The 27610-nt window shown below is 34.1% G+C and overlaps 1 protein-coding gene across 6 annotated transcripts in view; it reads right to left on the reverse strand.

Annotated features, from left to right (window-relative positions):
* Positions 1–1675: 1675 nt before the first annotated feature.
* Positions 1676–27610, reverse strand: part of LOC122523057 (Down syndrome cell adhesion molecule-like protein Dscam2) — a 123449-nt gene continuing 97514 nt past the window's right edge. For 3 of the 6 annotated variants that reach the window (XM_043644583.1, XM_043644582.1, XM_043644585.1), the window contains 17 exons: positions 22695–22814; positions 19563–19742; positions 19104–19251; positions 18462–18760; positions 15599–15747; positions 14678–14832; positions 12556–12737; positions 8334–8642; positions 7561–7857; positions 6637–6772; positions 6216–6343; positions 5103–5531; positions 4742–5026; positions 3330–3607; positions 2995–3256; positions 2805–2886; positions 1676–2176 (listed from right to left, as the gene is read on the reverse strand). In XM_043644583.1, the coding sequence (XP_043500518.1) occupies positions 1750–2176; positions 2805–2886; positions 2995–3256; positions 3330–3607; positions 4742–5026; positions 5103–5531; positions 6216–6343; positions 6637–6772; positions 7561–7857; positions 8334–8642; positions 12556–12737; positions 14678–14832; positions 15599–15747; positions 18462–18760; positions 19104–19251; positions 19563–19742; positions 22695–22814 (3866 nt within the window). In that variant the 3' untranslated portion in view covers positions 1676–1749. Of the gene's footprint in view, positions 2177–2804; positions 2887–2990; positions 3257–3329; positions 3608–4444; positions 4533–4741; positions 5027–5102; positions 5532–6215; positions 6344–6636; positions 6773–7560; positions 7858–8333; positions 8643–12555; positions 12738–14677; positions 14833–15598; positions 15748–18461; positions 18761–19103; positions 19252–19562; positions 19743–22694; positions 22815–27610 lie in introns of those variants that run through there. The other 3 variants (XM_043644584.1, XM_043644586.1, XM_043644588.1) reach the window with 3 other exon arrangements.

Below are 27610 nucleotides of genomic sequence, written 5' to 3' on the forward strand. Positions count from 1 at the left end.
CAATTAATGAAACGGAAAGTATAAATTGCTTATTTTTAAATTCGAACAAAATTTGTATAAATTTGTTTTTTCACTCTCAGCTTTGTTATTTTATATTTATTAATTTTGTGCTAATTAATTATTGTTAATATAAAATATGAAGAAATGATCGAAAGTGATCAGCAATTCTTCATGAGATATGTTATAAGTATCTGCATAATATGCATACACATTAAATTAACTTCGTAACCATATATACGTATGTAACTTCGTACCTAATGAATTACATATAAAAATATAAAAATAAATGCATTAATGAAAAAAGACAAAGTGAAATAAATGAATACAGTGTTAATCTTCTCGGATAGTTCCACAAAATAACGGATGCCATAATTTATTATAAACACCGATAAAAAATAATTTATATAGAAGCGAGTCTGATCGAATGGCTACATATATCACCGTTCGCAAGTGCGTAATTATTTTATAATGACAAGGATTTTTCAAAACTCGTGAAAATCACGACATAATCGTACGCCTAATGCATCATGTAACGAAAATAAGAAAAGCACGAAATTTGTAATGTGTACTTGCACTCAATGTGATCTAACAAATGACGGATGAAGAAATAAATGTATTAGGAATCACAACTATATTATTTCATTAAAATTTTAAATAATCGCGTTCTTTCTCTCCCTCTCTCCCTCTCTCTCTCTCTCTCTCTTTCAACTTATAAAGGAAACCCAGAATTGGAAGTCGTCGACAACGAACTACTTGTTACGAATATCTTATTTATCAACCGTCGATACGAGACAATGATAGTCTCTCTCTCTCATTCTCTCTCTCTACTTTTCTCTTAATTCCACCACCAACCTCTCCGGAATTTTGTCGGAGAATCGAATTTCTGTCTCTCAGGGTATAAATTGATTGACGCGCTGCTGATAAGCTTCGCAATTAAGTTTGATTGACGTTTCATTTATAACCACCGTAACTACTAAATGGCATTTACGTTGCCAACGTTTATATTTAACTAGATATCATTTCTCATGGTCGGAAAATCATTGAATTTACGATTAGATCGACAACATTTTTATTCATATATTTCACTAAAATTCAATTCAATTTTTGATTATTTTCTGTTGCTTGTTTCTTTTTTCTTTTTTTTTTTCTTTTAATACTAAACATTCCAGAGTAATGTATTATGTAGGATAAAGAAGAGGAAGGAGGATATTAGAAAAGAATGTTAAAAAAGCATATCACTAGATCGAGGCTTTTCTACAAAAATACGTCTTTATTGTAAATGGGATCGTCGACGTAGCAGTTGTTCGTAAAGACAGGTCAATCTGAAATTCTTCGTGTTAGCGAAGACGCTTTGGCAGAACGAATTCGTCGTCTAATGTGAATGAGTTTCTTTTTTTACGACGAATAAATGCGACTGTTTTTTTTTATTCTTTTTTCCTTTCGAATAACACTCAATCATGCTCAATTTTCATTATTTTTTGTTTTTGTTTCGTTAATTTGCATGCTTCTTTATTATTAATATTATTATTATTATTATTATTATTATTAATGTTTTATTTACTTTATTTTCTTTTCCGTTTAATTTTTTTCGTTCGTTCGTTCGTCCGTTCGTTAAATTTCTGTAATCTTTTATTCCGTTCTTGGATTTATTTTTACTTCTCATTTTTTACTTTATTTTATTTTATTTTATTTTATTTTATTTTATTTTACTTTTTTTTTTTCGATTGTAGTTTGATATTTGATTAACACTTAGACAGTAATAGTAAAGTCCTTCGGCGATTTAGACAGCGAGCTGTTAGAAGCGAGAGCGTTTCTCTTCCTGTGAAGCCTTAATTTCATGTCAATGTCGCATTCGGCCTCGCTGGTTTCGTGAGCATCCGTGAAGCCCGTTGGTGGTTTCAATTCCAATGTGGAAAGCTCGCTGCCCCAATCATCGTCTCTCCTGCTCATCCTCGAAGAACCTGGTTCCTCGAGAAGACACAGGGATTCCACCGATTTCCTCGAATTCTGTTCCTTCCCTAATCGGTCGCAGGAACCTTGACGATTCGGGTGACTCGGGTGACTCGGTGACGTGCCTCTCGAGTAAGGGTGCATTCCTGATTCCGAGAGTTTCACGGCTCGCAGCATCCCTGGTACACGTCCATCGATCGAGATATCTGGTGTTGCTCCTCGACTTCTATTCCATAATGAAATTTACATTAACATTTTCATTATAAACGTAAATGTTTCTATACGTTTCAAGCATATCTAATTTGTTACATTTAAGTATAGTCATATATTATAAAAAAGAGAAAGAATATTGAATAGAAATAATTAGAAAAGAGATATTTTGTTTTTAACATATTTTGCGAACGGTGGGTGTTGTTAATACGATACGTTTCACCGAATATACAGCATGTAATTTCATGAAATATAAAACATATTACTAAATAAAGAAATAATATTACTATTTATCGAGCAAGAAAGTATAATATAAATATATATTTGGCAGTGTCAAACGAAATTGATAATACACAAGTTAACATTAAAATGAAATATAATTACTTGTTTAGAGAAACATTACCATTACATTAACATATCATCGGTCTCGAATATGTTAATATTGTATTTATATATAAAAAAAAAAATCCATAAAAGATACAATAATATTAGAAAAAAAAATAAAGAACATATTTTTGACTATTTTAATCGAACCGCGAGTATATTTGGCATACCTGATTAAATAAAAGAAAATGTAAAAGAGAAAATATTTCAATGCAGTTGTGTTAAATAAAATGAATTCATTGAAGACACAATTATTTGACCTTTGTTTCTCGAGCCTGGGAAAAGTCTTCCTCTCAGAAATTGGTGACGGCTCCGTTGATGTACTCGAAATGTACAGCACATCTGGAATGTGCACGCGACACGTTGATGCGGTAAAGGTGAGTGGTTAGTAGCGGCTGAATATATAAAGCTGTAGGTGGCTTCGACACAGAAAACCGAATACTAACTTACTATGATGAACCGGGACCAAGGCTAGTCGTTGTTCCCTCTGACCGGCGGAGTTTGGTCCAGGTGATCTAGCCATCAGTGACGTTGGCCCGGAATCGTCTAGATGATTGGATGATTCGGTTCGGCTACTGGTGCCAACTTCAGTGTCGCTGTCCGAACCTAATGTGTCGTATTCCTCGGATTCCGATTTGAATGATTTGGATTTGCGACGTGCCCGACCACGTACTTTTGTGTATTGATCCACATCGCACTGAAATCTTTTATTCTGTAACGAAAGAACAAGAAAAAAAGGAATAATAATATGCGTAATATTAAACGTATTAATATTTTATACTCACTTGAGCACCCTGAAGCATCGTCTCGCTGCGTTCGTAGAAGAATGCCTGTCGCGTTGGATTTTCCTGCTCGGGCACATTGAAGGTCGCGTACGGATAAATGTCTTCAGGATATTCTGGTATTCGTTTCAGGGCGCTCACCTCACGGCAGGGTGGTGATTGTTGTCCAGGTTTCCTTACAGTCGCGTAATACTGTTCCCTTTGCTCGGTATTTTGTTTATTGTCCAGAGCCACCTGTGTTTGCGAATTCGGATCGTTCACGACCCCTGACCTTTCTGGATCTGAAATGAACGAAATAAAATCATCGATTATAATACGTTTAGAGAGGTAAATATATCATTTCCGAGAATATGAAAGAGAAAAAGGAACTAGGGAAAAGGTGATCCTCGTAAACGGATATTGCCATCGTGTTTTCTAATTTCAAATGTCATCCACGCTTTTAAAGCCCTCATGAAACTATTACAGGTAGTGACGTCGGAAAGTTTACGGTGCGAAGTTACGGCCGAATCTACTGCATTATTTAACTCGACCGAAGTAATGTATAATTAGGTAGCTATCGTAGTCCCTAGAAACCACGAGAGAAAAGGTGATATACGTAGGAAAGATATACGTATATAAATTTCGGTAGGATTGGAATTTCATGAAAAACGTTTAAAAATATTTCTGAATTAGGAATGAATTATATACAAAAATACGAAAAATAACGTATCAGTCGAAATGTTAAATTCACTTTCCAAATTAGTTGAAGAAATTGTAGAAAGAAAAAAAGAAAAAGCTTTTCAAACTCATGCATGAATGATATTGCATCGTCTGGTTTAAGTAAAAACCGATGAGACGAGAGAGTCAAGTGAGTTTTACAGAAATTCTTCGGTCGTTTCTTGCTTTCCACTCGTTCAAGTGAAATCCCAACGACGGTGAGGAGTAGAAACTCTTAAAAGCTTGATACTTTACTCTCTCTCTCTCTCGTAATTGGAGTACGACTCTTCGATATTTGGTTACTCTTGTCTGCGCGACAAGTGGCTTTGATAGCGGTAGAGAGGAAGAGAGTACCATAGAGCATTCCCTCTGGCTTATGCAAATTGGTGATGGGATGGTCGTGTACGTATACAGTCAACCTATCGACACGTAGATTTATGAACTTCGGTAGCACTTCTCATTGACTCGTTGGCAAATCGATTTGTCTATCGAAACTGACGATACCGAGAACTATGAAGAAAAATAAAAAGATAATGATCAAAATTTATTCGTCAATAAAATGTACAAACTTATAGAAAATTCGTATTGACAAAAAAAAGGAAAGAAAAAAATGAAAAAATTCTACGAGCTCGAACCTATAATTCTATGGATATCAAATACATCATTTGTTTAAGTTACTCAGGAGGAGAGAAAAAAAGAAATAAGAAGACAATACTTACGTGTTTTCAAACAAAAACAAACACCGGCTACAGCTAGGATTACAGCGAGAACCGAGATGACGCTCGGTGCCAATACGTGAGCGTCAAGATATAGGGGCGTATTTTCAGATTCCTGGGGTTGGTCCTCGTGCAGCCGGATGTTGCCGTTCTGTGACAGCGTGCTGAACAAGTACTCGGCCTGGGTGGATCCCGCATTGTTGTAAGCTGTCACGCGAAGCTCGTAGTTCGTTCCGCTCTCGAGATTATTGATGGTATATCTCAATTGGGGTGGTAAATTATTCTCAACTGGAAGGTACATGGAGGACTTTCTGAAACGCTTGTTAACGTTATCATCGAAATGGAGAGTAACGATATGGCTTACCTAACAACCAATCGCCAGGTGGTCTTTTATATTCCACGACAAAATAAAGGAGCGGACAGCCTCCGTCTTGCCAGGAAGCTAATTCTAAACTTGCAGCGGTCTGATTGACTTTGATAAGATGATGCTTGGAAGGTGGTATAGGTTTGGAACCATTAGTCTTGGCAGTTTCAATTTTGCTAGCACTACCGCTGCCTATTTTATTGAATGCAGCGAGAGTGAACTGATACCTGGTACCACATTGCAAACCCTCGAGAAGATGGGTACTGGCTCTGCGGTCGAGCAGCACTTCCTCCCATTCGGCGAATTCACGACGATAAGCCAAGAGAAATCCTTTAATGGGTGCACCACCGTTGTCTCCCTGTTTCCATTGTAACTGAACGGCGTCGGTCGTTGTGCCGGTTGCCAGAAGCGTCGGCGGAGTCGGTGGAACTATGCATAAAGTTTACCAATTAGAACTTGTCCGACGTTCGACGACGAAACAAGGGCGGAAGGCAACGCAGACTCGACTCGACTCGTCTCGACTCAACTCGACTCACAACTTGACTAGTACTATACAACAACCACCTTCAATCCATCCTTCTGCGAACACGAATCGGGCGAGACTTCGTGTCTGTTAGAATACTCGATTTTAGACAAGAGAATATCCCACTCGTCTTTCGAGAACGTATCAGTTCTACTACTACCTTCGTCTTGTTTATATGTGCGAACTTACTCCATGGCAAACGGAAAACGACACGTAACCTTATAATGACCTATCTCGTGGTTTACCTTTAAAACCCCTCAAGTGTTTCTTGTGTGCACTAAGATTACCATTAAAGGCTATGTATATGCATCGCAGTATTGGCAGAAGTAGACTATCTTACCATTCAAACTTAAAGTTTTAACGAGTTTTCACTCTCAATTGATTGGATACGGATTTTCTATCTTAACTTAGCGGGATTGATTTTTATACAAATATCTTCTTTTTCAAGTTTTTAAAGTTAGCTCGAAAGAAAAGAAAATAAAATAAAATAAAAGAAAAGAAAAGAAAAGAAAAACGAAAAATAATAAAATCGATATTCCTAAAAAATAACTCTGCTTCTACTAATATCCCTAAATGAAAATCTTACGTACCTTGTACTTGCAATGTATACGTAATCTCGTCAGACCCAAATGAGTTCTTCGCATGGCAGGAGTAATTACCTTCGTGACTCCTTTGAACGTTCCTCAGAGTCAAAGTATTATCTGGACCAAAATCATATCTGAAACAATAATGATCAAACCAACATATTTGGCTTTACGTTCATTTTAACGAGACAACGATCCATTTTAGTTTTCATTTTTGTTCTTTTTCTTTCTTTTTGTATCCCTATACGTCCATCAGCTTCATTAACGGCTTTCGAAGTAACGTGTAAAGTTATTTTCTATAGCGAAATGGCCGTTAAAATAATGCCGAAAGTTCGAGGTAACCGCTAACAAGATTAAAGGATTACTTTAGAGCCAAAAACTTTGCTCATCGCTCGTAGAGTGACTGGAAAAGTATGCCTCTACTTACTTCTGATGCAACTTCACGTCAGCTCGTCTCCACTCGACTGTAGGTCGTGGTGTTCCAACAGAGAGGCACGCCATATTAACATCCACTCTCCATGGTACCACGATAGGAATACCGAACGATATTATTGCAGCTGGAACTGATAACAACGACATACGAGATAATGAATTTTTCTTTTCAATTTTAATTTTGTTCATTATTTCTAGCATTTATTTATACAAATTGCAACGTTTTTTTAGTATATATTTTTATATACCATTACCAAAATATCAAAAGATATTAACAAATTGATTGATTCGCGTTTGTAATACGAGAATCGAAATGTCATATATTCGAGTCAATGTTTGGAAACTGTGTTAATGGACTATAGGACTATGAGCAATCAAAATCCATGATATAGGTGACAACTCGCTAAAAATGATCACCCATGATCAATATCGTGAAACATTAGATATTAAATATATATAGAAACGTTTGTCTGATAAATCTGTTAATGAAAATAAAACACATCTTAGACGTTATAGAAAAATTACATATTATTAAAAACAAATTACTTGATCATGTTCATAAAATATATTTTTTCCCAAATAAGAAAACAAGACTTATAAAATAATAATTATGAAATTATTATTAACGTTAGAGTCCAGTAAAATAGACATTGAGATCTCATTTTAAAGAGAATCGAGATACCAACAGCGAACATGTTCTTTCTCAAAGTTGGTTACTCGTTAACAAGAATGAAACGAAGACCGTTGATTATTCTCGAACGCGTTAGTTTCGAGCGAAGGCTTCTAAACAAATTCCCTGTCTCTTTCTCTCTCTCTATCTCACCCACTCATTCAGTTTCTCCCTCTCTTTCTCTCTGTCTAGTGTAAGAGAATGTATTTCGTGAAGGAAGTTCTGGAGAAATGCCTGAGGCTTCCTTACCAGTAGTGCTTGGTTGAAGTTTGATGACCGGAGTGTTAGTACCCTGGCCCATTTTAGTCGAGGCCACGACCCAAGCTTCATAAGACTCGCGTAATTTCAGACCGGTCACCTCATGATGCAAGCTTTGCGCAGACATTGGATTCTTACTGATTTTTACTTCCTGGCCCTGATCCAAAACTCGAATAAAAACGGTGTATTTGGTGAGAACGCCGTTTGGTCTACGAGGTGGTAGCCAAGATATAACTACCGAATCTTCCCCACTGGATACAGCTTTCACACGCTCCGGTGCATCCGGAACTGCAATAATCACATGATCGTTGACATATTGAATTCATTTTATATGAACGGTTATATCAAATGTTTTTAATATAAATGAAATATGTTTAGTAATTGTAATATAATCAAGATTTTAATATAGAGAAATATTATTGATAGAGAGAAATAGAATGAAATCTCTCATTCTCCTAAGTTCTATATACCCATATACTATATACGTATATAGGAATAGATAAATTAACTACTTCATGAATAGTTTCTACGTAAACTCTATCACAGTTGATTTTAGATTACACACTTGAAATAGTTAATAGGTCAAATAAGGGATACTTCCGAACGAATGAACTGTTTCGCTCGATGAATATTATGTAAAGAAAAATGTAATGAAAATAAAAATCAATATTATTCAAATGAGAAAATAATATTTATACTATTAATTTAATTATGATCGATCAAAGAGAAATTTTTAATAGGCAAAATAATTTCAAATGATTTACCAGTTTCCTCGGTAGTGCAAGAGACAGGACTGCTGCTGACACCTTCCCCAGCTCTGGTGTATGCCAAGACCTGAACGGTGTAGTTCGTGTAAGGACTTAAACCATGCAATACTGTGCTAAGTGCATGACTGATTTTCGTTTCTCGACCAGTCTGTGATTCGGAGGCGATGCCGCTGGCTGCTTCGTACAGGAGCTTGTATCCTTGCACGACCCCGTGAACTTTGTCGGAAGGTGGTGGTTTCCAGGTCACCTGGATGTTCTGCCCGGTCAAAGCGGTGCAAGCCACGTTCTGCGGTGGCGCGCTTGGAACTGTGTCAAATCGTATATCGTAAATTTTGCTTCTGTACCTCTACGATCTTCTCCTCTTCCTCCTCCACCTCCTCCTCCTCCACCAAACTCCTCCCTTAACTCCTCCTTCCTTTACGTGAGTTATACTTATTCCTCCTGAACTCTTTTACATAAAAACGTATGCGAATATAGATGTGTATATTCGTAAATCAATCGAATTTATATTCCACGAAATAATCTTTGATATAAAATTTACATAAGCTTTATCAACAAAAAAAAAAAAATAGAAAAAAATGGAAAAAAAAGGAAGGTAGAAAAATATTGGAAAACTATGTTTTCCTACATTACTACTACCACGGATGTTCTGAAAGTTTATTCAACGCATATATAGCCTAGGCCAATGTTAACAACTCTCTTGGATTAAAGTCAAAGTCAGGCTGCTGCGAATGACCGGTTAGAAAGTAAAAGCAGCACCACTGGCCATACTGGGCAACTTTTACGTGTAAGATAACTTCCAATAATTAGGAACCTTTTAATGGATATAGATATAGCTTAAGGGAAAGAAATGAATTTGAGATCGAAAGGAAGAGAAAGGGTCGAAATGAGCACCTACGAGAGCAAGCTATCTAACCGGTACTACGTTTAAAGCAAGAACGTAAACGCTCGTGGGCGTATCGTAGTAACGTCACCGGTAGTTACAACTTTAATGGAATCCCCATCTCTACCTTTACTATACTTTCACCTCCTGCTAAGAACAACTCGAGAAGGAGAAGAAGAACAAGAGGAAGAGGGTTGAAAGAAAGAGGAAGGAACTCGTTCGAGAACTTTTACTAACGGTATGCGAATACTTATTAATATAATCAAATCAAAAGGGAAATTTTGTACCGAAAATTCTAGCAGTCGATGGTAATTGAAAATTTACGAAAGGGAATAAAAGGAAAGATGAAAAAATATTTGAGGATAGAAAGAGAGATGATGATAGGGAGTTAGAAGAAATGAGAAAACGAGATAAAGAGGTTTTCCAAGGGGTCGAAAGTAGAAAATTAACGTATAGTTTAAATGCCCGACGAATATTTTCCTCGAATCCAAAGTTTTTATTCCGGGACACGTGGAAAACCGCGCATATAATTATCCGTTCCCTTAGAACAATATTCCGTAGTGGAGAAAGACAAACGACAGGAATTAAGCAGACCCATTTGCAAACCAGAATTACTCTTTCTTTTCTACTTTCCGTGTGGGTCTGTGTAAATGCATGTATTTTTTTTCTCTCTCGAATACGAGCGTTCCAGGTTATCATTGATTCCTTTAGCAAGTTTATCGTTCGGATAAAGTATCGTTTTATATAGGAGAAAAGACATTATCGGAAAAAGTAGATTTGCTTTCTTCGAATAGACTATACATTTCTTTTGAAGTTATCCGAGTTGATTCGCTAAAGCTTTATCTAAATCAAATTGAAAAGAGATTTATTAAAATGAATATCTATGCATTCGGGCGCATCTGTGTGCGTGCGTGCGTTTATATATATCAGTGAGATTTAATATTTGTAATAAAATTTATTTGACATTAATGAAAAGGTGTAATGACAAGTCGTTGGATAAGATAAAACAAAGATTGTTATACTAAATCTTGATATGACCAAGATGATGTCATCATCTAAACGATATCAAAATAAAACGAAGGGGAATGTGAACTTAAACGTTGGGACAAAACGCTTCTCGTAATGTTTCATCCAAGAGACACTCTATCTGAAGCTTTCTCGTGGTTGGGTCAGTCGGTTGATCGTTACATGCTTGTTTACGGATATTTGGGATTTACGATTTAACATGAAATCTTTCTTTTCTCGATTCCGTTGGTTGCTACATTATTCCTTTATCGTTGATAATAAGATTGAATATCAATGTCTTCCCGTTAAAACGATGAATCTTCGAACGATTTGAATTATTCCAACGTGACGACAAATTCGATATTATTCGATTAGATAATACAAATCGATAGTTTGTAGTATTGATTATTAAATACTTCATGTAATACGATCTGTCGATAACAATAAATTTCATTCGGAAAGTACCGACGAACGAGCTTCAAAGAGAAATATACGAAAATAGCTGACCAACGTAGAGCTTTATGGATGGAATCATATCAAAACGAAATATAAAATTATTACTCCAGGGAAAGGAAAAAAATCATAAAAATATATATAATATAAAAATATATATATATTAAAAATAACAACTCTGTGAGGTGATTTTCTCTAAAAAAAATATGTGATTTGAGCAAATCCCTTAATTGTTTTAGTGAAAAGATGAAATAATATTGTTCAGATATTAAAAATATTTTTTTAATATACCATGCATTATTAAATGTAGAGTAGGTAATACAACAATAATCATTAAAACACAAATTATTTATTCGAAACTAATTAACTAAAGATAGGTACTTAAGCTAATATTTTTAAAAACGAAAAGGACATTTTTAGTGAATGAAATTAATAAATAATAAGGTTTATTCATTTTGATTAAAACACGTTGTTGATTTGTAGCTTTTCATACAGCTGTGCGAGTCCTGACTTGTTTATTTCATCTTTTCAGTAAAACAGTTAAAGGGATTTAATTAAATCACTTACTTTTTTTCAGGGTAATCAACCAATACAGTTGTTATTTTAATATCTTCCGTGAATTGATCATCTACCTTAGAGATTTCATCAAATCTTCATTTTCATCATTTCCCTGCGATAAAGAAAAAGAGAGAGAAAGAGAGAGAGAGGGAGAGGGAGAGGGAGGAAAAAATTTGCTTTCGCTGGGTTTATTGTATATCTAATGCCATTGGTATTTTTATATTAATATTTCCTCTCTTTCAACACTTTATCTTCTCTCATTCTCTTTTTATCTCTTTGGGAACACAATTTTTATGAAAAGTTCTACCTTAGTGAAGCTTTACGTTTCCCGGATTTATTAATTTTACGTAATATCTCTACGTATTGAATGAAATATCCAATTTTTTTTTTTTTTTAATGAATTTCCTAAAATTTTATAATACCATATATACATATATTTAAGTAAAAAACTTAATACCATGAAACACTTTGAATAAAATAAAAAAAGGATTAAGAAAAACGTTGGAAAAAAAATAAGTACTGGGATAATAAATTTAAGGTAAAAAAGTATTCGAAAAGCAATATCCACGTTAACTCGGATATTTTTCAATAATAATAATAATAACGTAAACGAATATGTCTTAGCGTTATTTTATTCAAATCTGCTGACTCGTGTAATAGCTAGCTAAACTCCGAAATAAAACTATTGATTTATTTAAAATGAGTAGTATTACGTATTTCAACTAATGGTAAGAAATATAATATATGAATTTACAAGAGACGAGTAATAGTATGAGATTTTATCCCAGGTATTACAAAACTATTCTTTGGTTTCGTCTTAATACTTGCCTTACTTCACTGTTGTAAATTCGGAGACAGAAGTTTTAAGGCTTATCTAATCTCGAGATAAAGTTTCTCTATTGATTGAAAGGATTAAAAGGAAAGGATTTCTTTCGAAAATTATGAAAACGGGTACAATGAGTGCTCGCAGATTCGTTCTTATTTCTTTCTATCCTTTGACAACATATTTTATGTTATTCGTGTCATTATTCTATCGAATTTGAACGTATCCATATTTTAACTATTCATCTCTTGTGAATTCATATATAATCTCGTTATTTCCTCAAACAACTATTTTTGGTGTATGTGTGTGTGTGTGTATAATGAAATTTTCTTTAATATATTTTCCCCAAAAACGTTTAGTTATTTCAGATAAGACTTAAAAAGTTTCATATGTAAATACGAGGAATAAGTATAGATAAATTTGTTGAAATGCTTTAAATAAAACAACAAGAAAAATTATTTGCAAAGCGATATCCAATAGCAGCTACATTTACTCACCATCTTCAAAGGTTTGTGCCATAACAGCATCAGAACCAGGTCCATCTCCCTTGTTATTGAATGCCTTCACAATTATACTATACTGAGTGTATTTCCGTAAACCGGTTAGTCTGTAATCGTAGGAACCATCACCGTTTCCTGTGATACCCACTCGCGTAGTATTCACCGATTGATCATCTCCTCTGAAATAAAATGGCATGGGGAACGTTGTCTATCGGGTTGGAAAGATAAAACGAGGCGCAAAACGCAAATTTTCTAAACGCCTCAAGGTATCTTACAGCAAATTGGAACGAGAAAGAAAGAGTAAACCTGGCACACCCTTATTCTTTTCATACTCGTCATAATGAATATTATTATTATTATTATTATTATTATTATTATTATTATTATTATTATTATTATTATAATTGTTGTTATTGTATTTTGTCCTTTTTTTCTCTTTCTGCTAATAAATCTATCTACTTTTCATCCCGTTACCTTTCATCCCTACATTATTGAAAATAATGTTCCCTTTTGTCCACCGTGAAGATCGAAAAAGAAAAATTCTAATACGCGAGCAACACAATACGAGAAACGTCGAACAATCGATAAGATCTATATTATTAACCCAACAGTCTCTTTTTGTATGCATTCATATTTCTCGATCGTGAAAAAGTATGATTGAATTATTTACACTTGAAAAGATTCCAGTGGCAAACGCTTTATGACGTATTATTACAGATAAAGCTTTCCATGTATTATTACAATAAAATTGATTTCATTTCTTTCTTTCTCCCTTTCGCGAGTTTAGCTTCATTTTTTCCTTGTTCGTTTCATTTTTTTCTATTTTTCTTCTTTTTTTTCGGTCTTTTCATTCCCCTCACAATTTTTCTTCCCTTTTCTATCAAGAATATTACTTGTTAACGAGCCGTAACGTATTTTCAGATCCTTTTTTTTCCCTCCTTCTCCTTCTCCTCCTCCTCCTCCTTCACCTTCTTTCCTTTCTTCTTCTTCTTCTTCTTCTTCGTTTTTTCCCTTCGTTGGGTGTAACGAAAGAGAAAATAACGTTTTCCAGTTTTGCCAGCACGAAAAACAGTGATCCATACGCGTCAAGACGGATGATTACTCGAACAAGCTTATTAATGGCGGAACTTTCCAAGTGCCCACTCTGGCAGAGAGATAGAACCTTCATTTTCAGAAGTTCAGAAGCAGAGATCGTCTTGGCGGCTTTCCAGTTACAATAATTAAGCAGATAAAAAAGCTCGTTAGCCATTCAAAGCCGAACGACGTCGTGAGTTTGTAGACGTTGCTCATTTTCAACCTTCGGATTTTAAAAGGGATCTTCGTCGATTTTTCGATTTTTATAAGTGATAAAAAGTAGATACACCTTTCCATCCCCGCCCATTTACAACTACTCTTACAACGGAATGATTTATCATTTCAAAGAAAAACCCTATTCGAGTATCCTTCTAACTGTACATTTGGCCGCCCATTTGTATTTTCCATCGAACGAACCACTTTGATTTCCAACGATTGCCAAAGTAAGTAAACTTATCGATGAGATAGATTGAATAATAATTTATATCTACTTGCCAATCGAATACTAATTTACATCTCTTTCAACTTTGAATTTATCGTCAAGTTATACATCTTCACTTAAGTTCACGTTTCAAGTGCAAAATATGCGCTCTATCGAAATGATACTATTCGCGAGAAAAGAAGAAATTTAAATATTAATATATTCTTATTAATATAACAATGTAAAAAAAAAGAATAGATTTTATTTTGTCCACTCGTGTGTGAGTAAAATTCAAAAAAAAAGAAATGAAAGAAAGAACTTACAACAAAAATTCTATCTATTTGTAAATGTGAAAAAAAGAAAAAAACGAATAATTATTAAATGAAATGACAGAGGGTAACAATAGTCAACCCATTTTGATTAAAATAGATAAATGATTTTCCTATAATAAGAGAAAAACAATTTAGTCTATTGATGTTGTTGGGATAATCATAAAATCCGTTTAATCGATTGGTACTTAAGTGGATGCATGATTCTGTACTAGGAAAGCTTCCGTTAATTAACGTAGACGCTACGAAGTGTACTGGAAACTATTCCTAAACAGTGGTAAGGAGATAACGATACCCGAGATTGGTATAGCTGATGGTATATCCGTGAAGCTCGCCGTTCCAAAGAGATCGATCTGGTGGTTGCCAGGTGATCTTCAGTTGCTGCGGTCCCAATGGTTCAACGGAAACGTGCTTAGGTGGCCCTCCTGGAATTTCGCCTTCCGTTTGTGCCTGCACCCAAGCGAAATGTTCCAAAACCACAGAGGAAAAGAATTATTGTCAAAAAAAAACTCCAATTATTCGATTTATTTTTATATCGCGGCTCGAGTTTGAAATAAAATCAATGACCGATATTATTTTAGCTATTGAACTCGATGTCAACCATTATTTCACGAATAATGTTCACTAACGATAAGTAAAACAATCATTTATTAACAATTAAAGCTTAAATTTGTATAATATCTCTCAATAGACAGATCCTACGTACTTCATCAAATACTATTAACGCTCCTCTCGTTTCGTACAATTTTAACATTTATTAGTAATCGAAAAATGTTACATCCACGCGCGTACATACGATCCTTGATCCTTAGTTGTCGAAATTCTACGCGCGTTTGGAAGAGCAATCGGCCATTGGAATTTTTCCGTCTGCATTGGACATGCCGAAATGATAGCGGTGTATCTGATATTTATGAAAAAAAATGAAACCACGATCGACGACCGTGTCGATGATAACAGCCGCGAGAAAAAACGTTACCTATTCTTTTAATGTATTATACAACAAATGAAAATATATATGTAGAAGGTATATATATATATGTATATATAGATACCTATGTCTATCTCTTTTATGTGATATTGCCGATAGGTGTACACGTATGTATGTATGTATGTATATATGTATGTATGTATGCATGATGCATGTATGTATCTATATATATATGTACGTATATTTATATGTGTATGCATATGCGTGGTGCGTTGATTTGATACTGACATGAAGGATGTCGCTTGGCGCTGATGTTCCAAGGTGATTTTCCGCAAGCACTCGAAAGTGGTAGGATGTAGCGGGTTTTAGGGGCGATACCAGAGCGACCGTGTTGTCTCCTGCTACCAGCTTCTGCGTGTTGTGTTCATGCCACACGTCTTTCCAGCAAAAGGCAACAAGAACGCTTAGACATTTACGTATTTCGCCATTGAAATAATCCACCGTTAGTTAATATTTTGTTTCTTTCGAATATTCTTCTTCGCTGTATAATCCGTCATAGTTTATCGTTACATTTTTTTTATTAACATATATGATATGTTTAATTATTTCATTGATTTTGAAAAAAATATAACGATAAATCATTATCGGATTGCTTCGGATCGTTGAACGAATGAAAAGCTTTCATCCCATTTCATTTCTATCCCCTTTACTTCTCTCTCTCTCTTTCTCTCTCTTTCTTTTGAATACGTAGTGTAGAATTCTGATAACTTCGTCGCGAAACGCGTCTTTACTCTCTACGCTGATGGAAGTGTAATTAAACGTACTTCATTTCCCAAGACTCCGAAGATGAATTTACGCGAACCGCTTCTTATGTCACTCTCGGAGTTCGACTTCCAATTGTGCCGTCTTAATATCAATTAACTTCGGGAAAAGCTCACACCACCGGTAAATACCGTAGTTATTTATTTCCTCTTTAAGCAAGTAAATTTCTAATTAAATTGCTGAGAGAGAGAGAGAGAGTGAGAGAGGGTGAAAATGAGAATAAGAGAACAATTGAGAAAGCGAGGCAAGTTAATCGAACTGGTTCAAAAGATTCTTTTTTTTTAATCAGGACGAACTTCAACTTGATATGTTCTTGGGTAAGATGAAAAATAATAAATAAAAAAAAACGTGCCACACTACTTTTGTTTTTATCGTCAATTTCACCATCATAATGACCGTCCTTTTATTCATTTTCCTTTTTTTTTTTCTTCCTATTTTGCGCATTAACTCGTATATCTTAGCAAGGTTTAGACGAAATAGGTTTATTTCAATTAATTAAACACAAACGAGAATTTATCCGATATTAACGAGCGTACAAATTAAGGGTTTATCCGATATTAACGAGCGTACAAATTAAGGGTTTACATTTTCAACGAGAATCTTTTTCACATTAAAATAGGGATAACCGAAACCGGCGAAATTTTTGTTTGTCGAGATTTTCATGGAAACATTGAAAGAGATATCGATTTCGGTACATAAGCTCTTTGTGCCCTTTTTACCTTATGCAACTCCCGATTTATGAAACTTAGAACGTTTTAGATCGAATTTCTCTATGAATAGTGTTTAAACTTTGAAATAAAAAATTACATTATTGAAAAAATAAAAAAGTGTATAAAAAGTATAATACAATTGAAATTAGTTATTGTTATTGACTCGAATCTCATTTTAACAATCGAGAATTGTTGTAGAATATCATGATTTATATATACACATATGTATATATATAGATATGTAAATACGGTATTATATCGGTTCTCGCTATTGACTCATCAAAATGATAAAATTGAAATCCTCGATACGTAATTAAAGTAATTACATTTTTCTTCGTATTACGCACATACACATACACACACACACACACATATATATTCGTGAAAAAATTGGGCCGTGAAGAGTTAGCATAAAATAGAGAAAATAAAATGAAATTCCTATTAGGAAATTGATAAAAAAAACAATTACTTATATAAAAAAGTAATTCGATAAAAATACGACTATTTAAATTTATCATTGATATTAGTTTGCATATCTCAATATAAGACAACAAAAAAAAACCCTCCCGAAAAGAAAATGTAATATTAATGAAATCTAATTACTTTTCGATATATCATATTGTACGAAATAGATGAATAATATTATTTAAGCCTGCTCGATGTATCGTTATATTTTCAACGAGCAGAAAGAATAAGAAAAACAAGGATAAAAAGGAGAAAAGTACAAAATAATTCGATCGAATTTCAATCTCCGTCCCATTCGGCTCCCGGGCGCATTCATGCGGTACATGAATCCTCGTCGATCACACGGCGTTAGATGGGTTAGAATATTAAGCTATATAATCTCATCCCGTTGCAACATCTATCGGTCGTTTTACACCTCTTCTTCCTTCTCCATCCTATCAGGTTTTCATCTTTCGCTATGTAAAGAGATTTGTGAAAAAGAGAGAGAGAGAGAGAGAGATAAAGACAGAAAGATATACGCGAGCTTTTCAACGAACAAAATTGCAACATTGGTGTTCCCACAAAAGAACATTACGATAAAGGAAATCATAGCGAGTCTTTAATCATGCGCGAATAAAATGATGAAGCTCGTATCGTCTATGTATAACTGATTATTACTAATAATATGTAAATGTTCGTTACGTGTTACGATAAATTGTATAATTATCGATCTCTCTTTCTCTTTGTTTCTTTACGAATATATTATAGTGATTACATTATAATTACGTACGCATGCGTATCAATTACACGTCTTGTTGACTTTTCGAAAACGTTTGATATTTCGATGAATTATTGTAAAGTAAAATAAGGTAGGAAAACACACGGAGGTTATATCGAACTGTTGCTGTTTGTTATATTCTTGAATAGTCGATATATAAACTGTTTCTATATAGTATAGGAAAATATCGTGTAAATAGAAAGTGTCGTGGTATTTAACAAAATCGTTCAAACGAGTCCGAAGAGCGAAGAAAGAAACGATTCGAAAGTATCGATCGAAAATATAGGTTTAGAATCGAATGAAAGGGATGAATCGATAATGTGAAATCTTTATAAGAATAATGTAGAAGATGTATATATATTATTTTGATGATTCATTTCGATTATAGGAAACTCACCCTGTGCTTCTTTGTATTGTACGATATAATTTGTGATCGGTGAGCTCGCATGACTCGCGTCTTGATCGCTTTGCGGTGACGACCAAGCTATGAGAATCGAACGGCTACCTTTTTCTGCCACGTGCACATTCCTTGGAAAGTTTGGAGGTTCTTGGACGAGCAAGTGGATCGTAGCATGATCGCGACCATAAGCATTGCCAGCAGCGCAAATATAATCGCCACGGTCCATGTGGTTGACCTGGATTATTCTCAATTCTGATAGTACTCTACCGCCTATTACGTTCTTTTCAATGTTGTATCTAAACATGGTGGAGAGAAAAGAAGAAACAAATCAAAATCAAATAATTTTCTTCATTCGATTTTTAATTTCCAATTTGCAAACATTAACACCTTATAAAATGATATTGTACGAATTACGTTTATTATTTTTCTTTCCTATTGATCGATGAGATATTAATGATAATAAAATAACACCCGATCTCTTTTAAAAAAGTTCAACCTTTATAAATTCGTTAAAGAAATAAAACAAAGATCCTAAGACAGAGATAAACCCAATTGAAATGTGACGGTATATATATTATCATATATTAGCGTTACACGTTTCTCTCAGTAGGGTTGCGCATGATTAATTTCTATACGCACCTAACGTCGTAATTAGGATCGACCCTACTGTCACGAACACGCCAGCTCAGATCAAGAGGAGAGTCTCCTTCAGCTTCGCATCGTAGCGTTACGCTATCTCCCCTTCTCACCGACTCCTGCCTCGTTCTTACTGTCACCTGAGGACCCGCTGTTTACCAAAGCATCAGACCAATTATATAACATCCTTTAAAGTTAACCAATATTTAATATTATCGATTAATAGAAATATTTTTCTCATACATTTACTATTTTACTATTATAGATTTCTTATCTCGAATATTTCTTGCTTAATAGTTCATCAAACATAGAAATGATAGATAGATAGATAGATGGATAGATAGATAGATACATAGAAAGCTATTCATAACAGAAATTTGAAGGGATATCTTGGACGTCTCTTGCTAATTGACGTAGGTACAGCAACTAGAGCTATAACCCCATGCAACATGAATATTTTACCATGAACCGTTAGGCGAATGAGCTTGCTGAGGCCAGGTCCAATGCCGTTGCTCGCTTGGCATAGATAGGAGCTGGCATGATCTCTTGATACTCGTAGAATCACCAAGGACCCATTTCCGGCAACCCCTGCACCCTCCGTACCGCTGTATCCTAACTCCCTATAGTCGCCTGGTGTTTCACCTAAATGTTCGGAAGGACACGTTTACTCTCACCCTTCTATTTACCACCCTTCCCTTCGTACCAATAAAGATCGCTAATTATTACGAAACTCAAATTTCAATCATGAATTTCTTGTAGGGAAAGGTAAACTCAAACGTAATCTTTCGTTCGAAGTAATTGATTTCGATGAATAATATTCATTGAATTTAATATATATGTTACGGTCAATGCATATATTCCAGGGCATGGTATAAATTGCCCAAGGGGTCTTGTCTAATCTATAAAATATGTTACATTGGAGTATGTTTAGAGCACAGGTAGGAGAGAGAAAGAAAATTTCAAGCTATTGTAAGTTAAACAAACAACGACAGGTGTGTATGTTTGTATGTTCATATAATGATCATCACTTTCGGTACTGTGCACGCACACAGGCACGCACTTTCTCAACTGCCTGACTATAAGAACTTAATCTTCCAAACTTCCACGTTGTAGAGCAGAAGGAGATAATAATAGTTGTAGTTTGTATGTTCTAGAACAGAAAATGACGTCATATCCTCTTCCCTCATCTTCCTTGCCACTCTCCTCCTTTGCTAGGAACTAAATACACGTTTCATTCTGAAAAAACTTCGAAATATATATATATATATATATATATTTTTATATATAATATAAAAATTAATAAAAGAAAAACTGGTGTGTGTACTTATGTACGCACGTAAGAAGTTATACTTCTTTGCCGTACCAAAACGAACATAACCTCAATAACCTTAAAAATAACTTCAAAAAACAACTTCAAAGAAGAAAAATAACTTAAAAAAAAAAAATAATTATTATTATTTATATATAAGAAAGAATACAAAATTATCAAAATATAGATATCAGTCCACACTAAATGTAAGAGAGATATATCGAATTACTTCACGCGTCAACAGCTATGGCGCTGTTACAGCATTAGTTCTCGTTTCGATCATTTAAGTAAAGCAGCGCTGATTACGATTAGTATTTGGATGGGTGACCCGCTTGAGAAAAAAAGGGGAAGAAGAAGAGGAGACAACTTCATGCCATATATATTACTTGAAATCGCTTGCCGCGCGACAAACTTCATGGTGTCGTTTTTCCAGACGCTCGGAACAAAATCACTTCCCATTACATTTTCCCCAACGCGCTAAAAGAAGTATAACTTCACGATAAGCTAACTGGATCGATAATATCAAAAGAAATATTAGAAAGAAAAGATAAATAAGGGGGAAGAAAATATAAAAATTGATATAAGAATTAAACGAAATAAGATGAAGTTTTTTGGTATGCACAATACGCTTAGAAGAATAGTAATACCTATGCAACGAATTTATAATAGACGCGAAGAGATTCCTTTCTTGAATCGGGCAATTCGTCGAAGGAACCTAGAACTCGCGTAGCCTGCATACCTTCATGGCTGATCGAAATGATCTGAAATCCCCTTCCCTTTGACTACGAGAATATCTACTTCGAATCTTGGTATATATGTATGTATGCATGCATGTAACCACCCGAAGGAAAAGGAACGTTTCAATATCGTCTCTTTAAACGGTGTAAGGTTGGACTCGAAACGTTCAGAATTTTTTCTCTTTCTTTTTTCTTTCTTTCTTTTTTTATTTATTTAGTTTTTTTCTTTTTTTTTTTCCTTAACCGAACAAAATACTCGCTGTTCTGACTTTCTCATTTCAATGAAAATGAGAATGTATAAAACAAAAAGAACAAAAAAGAAAGGAAAAACAATATTCGTGGAAAAATAGAAGAAATAAGAGCGAGAGAGAGAGAGAGTGAGAGAGAGATAGAAAGAGATAATAATAACTTGGAACAATTTTTATTCGTTGCATGAGAGAAAAAAAAAAAAGAAGTTTTAAAACGAAGGCAATTCAACTATCGATGAAATATCATGTCGACGATCAACGTATTGATGAAACTAATTATCCAACCGCTTTGTCAGCCGAAGGGCTTATTTCGAACTGAATGAAACTGCTGAGAATGGGCGATCAGCGAATTTCGTAATAGATCGTGAACCGTACCCTTTTGTCGTCCTTCTCTTTCTCCCTTATTCCTTCGCCTACCACCTGGTGTAACTTAATGAAAGCCATTTTATATCAGACAGACGCCAAACTCGATCGACATAAAAAACTGTCAAAAGTTATTAGACTACTCCATGAAATAAAATAAAGACTCCAAATGAAAGAGAGAGAGAGAGAGAGAGAGAGAGAGAGAGAGAGAGAGAGAGAGTTGGGGTGAAATAAAAAGAAAAAGATATATATTTATATATATATATACAAAGGAAGTATCTATGTATTGTATCGATGTTTTTTTTATATCATTTAGAAACATAATAAAAAAAACTAAAGATCCGGAGTAATTCAATGCGAGCTTGAATATTATATAACGAAGTTAATTTTGACGGGATAGAGAATAAGTAGGCTTGGTAAATATTAATACGTTGACTGACGTGCTGGCTTTTTATTTGTTATTTTTTTTATTTTTTTTAATATATAAAACGAAGGGGATGAATTTGACGAGAAAAAAAGGGAGGATTTAAAAGATTATGAATCGTTATTACATCACATTGTAAAGTGTGAGGAATAGGGGAATATATATAATACATATGAACGTAACAATCGGGATAAGGAAAATTGAAGAAAAAAAGGAATCGGAAGAGGCCACGAAAACGAGAACGAGAAAGTTTTCCATCTACGTAATTGTTAAAGATGAAAAATGAGGTAGAAGAAGAAGAAGAAGAGATGAGCGAGGGGAATTCAGCTTTGAAGTTGGCCCGATTTCTAGTCGAGTCTTCGTGACACTTGAAAGAAAGACAGAGATAGAGATATATATATAAAAGAAGGACGTTTCTCACCATAAGGAAATAGAAGGAATAAAAAGAAAGTAGGAAAGAAAAAGAAAGAAAGAAAGAGAGGAAGATTCAAGCTTTAAGATGTCGTGACTTACCAATAGATTGCTTCCAAGTCACAGTCGGAATGGGGAATCCTTCGGCTTGACAAGCAATGGAGACGCCGTAACCTACAACGGCATCCTGGTCGATAGGTTCCACGGTCCACCTCGGAGGTACTAAAAATACGATCCAATTGGCTTAAAATCTTCCGGCTGGTCGAGCGCGAGTTCGATCAGAATTTCATTCGGATCCCTCTGTGTTTTCCCGATCCGCTCGACGTCGACCCGTTTCTTTTGTTTCGAGTCGTCGAAGTGAACTTTAAATCGACGTCGATTACGCCATTTTCTTTTTTTTCTTATTTCTTCTTTGTGTCACCTTCAATATATATATATATATATATCGTTCTATCCTTTTCTTTCACGAAAAGATATACTCCACCAGTTATAGAAACGAGAAAATCTTAATCCGCGATTAGATATTTATTTGAAATTAGATATATTTCAAAGATATATTTAAATAATTATATTCGGAATAATCTTTTCGTATAAACGAAACCAAAAAAAAAAAAGGAAAAATTGAATAATTTCGAAACGTTATACTGCAAATTGGTTAAAATCACGTCCCGAATTTATCCTCGAAGTGGTATATACCACTTGAATAAATTTTTAACCATTTCATGAATTACTCCGATGGAAAGGAATCGTAATCAAATATCGAATCCGGAAATAATAAACGAAAAGAGAAGAGAGAAAAATCGGTGGAAAGATAAAGTGTATTAACGAAATGAAAATATTTCTAGTTCCCGAAATATCAGAGTTAATGCTGCCGACGAAAATCAGTAGAAGATCTTCCAACGATGGTCTAGTATTTCTACGAAATACATTTCGGGTTATTACGGGTTTGACAATTACTCGAGCTAGCGTCAATATCGGCAAAGAGATAGAGAAAGAAATAGCGGAACGACGCGTAGAATGGTTCCGAACTTTTCTTCGAACGATTATTTACGATCTATAAACTCAGACATATTTTCTGTTGCAAAATTATTACGATAGAAAGATATCAATCAATGTTTTTGAAGCGCACACCGAAGACCAAGAGCAATTACATTCGTTCTTGATAAACGATCGTATTGATTGTTCGATTTTGATACTCGTCAAAGAATCATCTTTGACAAAATCATTTGTGTTCGAATTAAAATTCGAATTAAAAGACGTCGAGAGGATCGAGATCGAGAAATTTATCTATCCATTTTTCTCTCTTTAAAAATTGTTTACTTTCGTACCAATCAAGTACGCATTACGTACTTACGTGTTTTATTAATCATTTTTTTCTTAAAAAACGCATGCAAATTTCAACGTATGTCTATACTGCATACTTACGCAATCACTAAGAATGTTTAAACAACAATATGTTAACAATTTCATGATGATATAATATGTAATTAATATTTATACGTATATATGTATATGAAAAATACATTTCATATACATATATAGATATATGTACGTATCTATATAATACTACTAAGTTACTTGAATTGACGATGTCGTATCTCTCGCAACATCAAAGGTAAACCCTCAATGCCGTCAAATCAAGAATCGTTGTGCGTGTGCTTCCGAAGAAAGCAAAGTAAGAAAATAACGGGTCGTGCGATGTACTGGCCATTGAAACGAAGAAAGTGCTCTCATCTGTCAAAAGAAAATTTAAAAGAAAAAAATTATAATAAAATATCTTCTCTGCAAATCATCAAAATGTGAGTAATAAAATTCCATGCGATGTGACGATCAATTGACTCCAAGTAGTCCGACGCATTTTAAACTAAATTTTCGCTCAATTCATATACACAATAACAATAATAATAATACTTAATAATAATAATAATAATAATAATCAATTACAGATGATGTGTAGCTTTAATGAAACGAGTATGATCGACATTCCTGAAAGTACAGAAAGAGACTCCCCTCTTTTCTTCTCTTTTTCCTTTTTTTCTTTTCTCTCTTCTTCTTTCTCTTTCTTTTCCCTTCTTCTCCTTTCTTTCTTCCCCTCTTTCTTTTTTCTTTTCTTTTTTTCAACGGAAAGATCATCATGCGAAGTGTGTTAGAAAAATATAACGATTAAAAAAAGTCGATATAGTTCAAGTACTTTTTTAATATTGATTGAGTATGATCGCGCGCCTGTGTGTTTGTGTGTCTGTGTATATGTGTATTTGTATGAGCAAGCAACATTCCAAGTAAAAAAGTACCGACGACAATATAAACATACAGTGCATAGAAATAACAGCAAGAACAACAACGCAAACGCTATTTTTCTAATATTTTTCACGATGAGAAACACATAAAAATTGAGGCATACGAAGAAAAAATGTGAAATACTCGTTTAACTCTTTCATCGTCATTCCAAGTTGCTCTGATATAAATATAATATCATATATATGCTTACACTCGTATACACATGTATATGTCAGCGTTAAATTGTAGAATTTAATGAAATCATGGGGACCCTAGATTTCATTGAAAATAACTAGATAATTTTAGGAAGGCATATAAAAGAATTTTCTTATTTACTAAAACTTGTAAACGAGATTACATATGAACTCACAAGAGACGAGGGGTTAAAATGTGAGATTCAGATTTGATCCGTAAAATCGGCTTATCTTTTTATAACGATGCTCGTAGTTATCAGTTTTTATCTCATATTGTACTTTAAAAACCAATGTTCCGTTAATCGTGCTGTTTTATCGGATCTCATTTATAGATTAAATTTCAATTTCATATCTTAACTACTCGACTCTTGCATATTCATACATTATCAAGTTAATGTATGTAATTATGTTTCTTTCATATTTAAACAAATCAGTATAGTTATTTCAAGGTTTAACTAGTCATGTCACGAATTAACGAATTTCACAAAGTAACGGTAACATATACATATATATATATAGTATATGCTATATGATACGTATGAACATATCGTAGGTATATGTACGGGTATATAAATATGAGATGATATAAACGTTTACTATGCGAATGCATGCTTTACATCCGTTACAGACATTTGTTGCATTACAGGAGCACAACAACGTCTCGTATAATATATTTATATATAAATAGATATTATTATATCTATTTATATATAAATATATTTATATATCATATATAATGTCAAATTATATACTACGATACACTACCTAAGGTTTACATCGAACCCTTTCAAAGAAAAAACCGGAATAACTAAAATAATCAAATAAATGAAAATATATTTGTCTAATCTAATTCTCAAGAAAAATTTGTCAAATTTCGTCTACGGCAAATCTTCAAAGACGTTATAAATATTACTGAGATGATTATGAGAGAATGTACGAGGAAATAAATTAACAAACCAAATTAAATAGAAGATATAAAAAAGGTACGGGTAAAAAAGTCAACGTAATTAAAAGACACTTTCCTTGTCTTACCGACTTAGTTGAGTTTACAACCGTGGTGGGGAAACTCATTGAAATACTTAGTCGAAAAACTAATAAAATAAATTTATATGAAGTTTTGCAAGTCTTAGAGTAAATAATTTTCATTCGTTAATTAAGTTAAATTAGGATAAGCGCCGATACTTCTTTAAAATAGCGAAGATCTTTTCATTTTTGAAAATGAACATGCAAGACGATAATAATAATAATAATAATAATAATAAATGATAATAAATGATAATAAATATAAGGATCGATCGATCATTTGAAAAAATAATGAATATTATTAATTATTATTACGGACGTATGAATCTCTGCAATGCACGTATCTCCTGTTGTACTCCTTGCTTTTCAGTCCTAAGATTATGTTACCTATCAAATGATTCTTTTTGCGTTAATGAAGACATCCTTGTTATGTTCATAATGTTTTTTCTCTTCCATAAGAGAGAGAAGGATCGATTAACGGAAAAATGATTTCTGAGCGTTGTTCTTAAGTAACATTTCTCGTCTCGTTGAAAAATCAGAACAAATAGAAGAATTTTACTTAATCTTTAGTCGTTTTCATAATGCAGGTTATAAGAAAGAAAACGGTAATAAAATCCTGCTAGAAATTTCTAGCGTCTTACGATCCTTTTTAATACGATCGTGGCGAAGGGGTTTAAGAGTACAGAAGAAGAAGAAGAGGGGAATTGTGGGAGTGAGAGTGAGGAAGAGGGGGGGGTTTAAAATAACTAAAGAGGAAGGAAGAAAAGCTCGCGGTCGTAATGCGAACCGGATATAAAAATACCACTAAAAATTTACGCTCGCCTGATCGTAAACCTGTTGCGAGAAAGGCAGCTTCTCATAAAATGAGAAAAACGTTGAGCTTGTATATGTTTATGTGTGTGCGCTTGCGTTTGTGCGCACGCTCGCAAATGCAAGGTAGGACGAGCGTATGGTATTCCGTTGATGAACATAGCCACGACTTAAAAGCACATTGCCTCCCCATTTGGACAAGAGAAAACTAACATTATGACTATCTCGAGTACGTCTCCTAACGGCTTTGGTCTGTGTTGTATTCGGTAGGAACGCATTTGTTTAATGACCTGAAAAACTTGTCTCGAGTTTCCACCTGTATGTTTTCTTTCTCGTTTAAACGTAAGTGTGCGTACGCGCACACTTACGCATGAAAGAAGATTCTGATTAAGGAGAGAAAGATGGAGAACAAAAAGAAAGAAATAAGTAAAAAAAGGTAATGCATCGATCAAAGGAACTTCTCGATGTACAGAAAATGTGTAAAAAAAGAATGTTAAATTTACTAATACAACGTATTAAGTAATTCAATGGATGCACTAAATTCCCGATTATATTAAATTTATTTTCAAAGAGAAAACGTCTGATAAAAACGAAGGGAGAAAAGAAAATTTCTTTGTAGAAAATTAATCATTTTAAAGACGACGTAACACGGTCACGCGGATATACCATTTTATAGACGTTAGAAGAAAGATATACGATAGCGAGTAGTAGTAA

This window comes from Polistes fuscatus, unplaced genomic scaffold, assembly GCF_010416935.1.
Source record: "Polistes fuscatus isolate 324 unplaced genomic scaffold, CU_Pfus_HIC Scaffold6, whole genome shotgun sequence".
NCBI classification, from domain to species: Eukaryota; Metazoa; Arthropoda; class Insecta; order Hymenoptera; family Vespidae; genus Polistes; species Polistes fuscatus.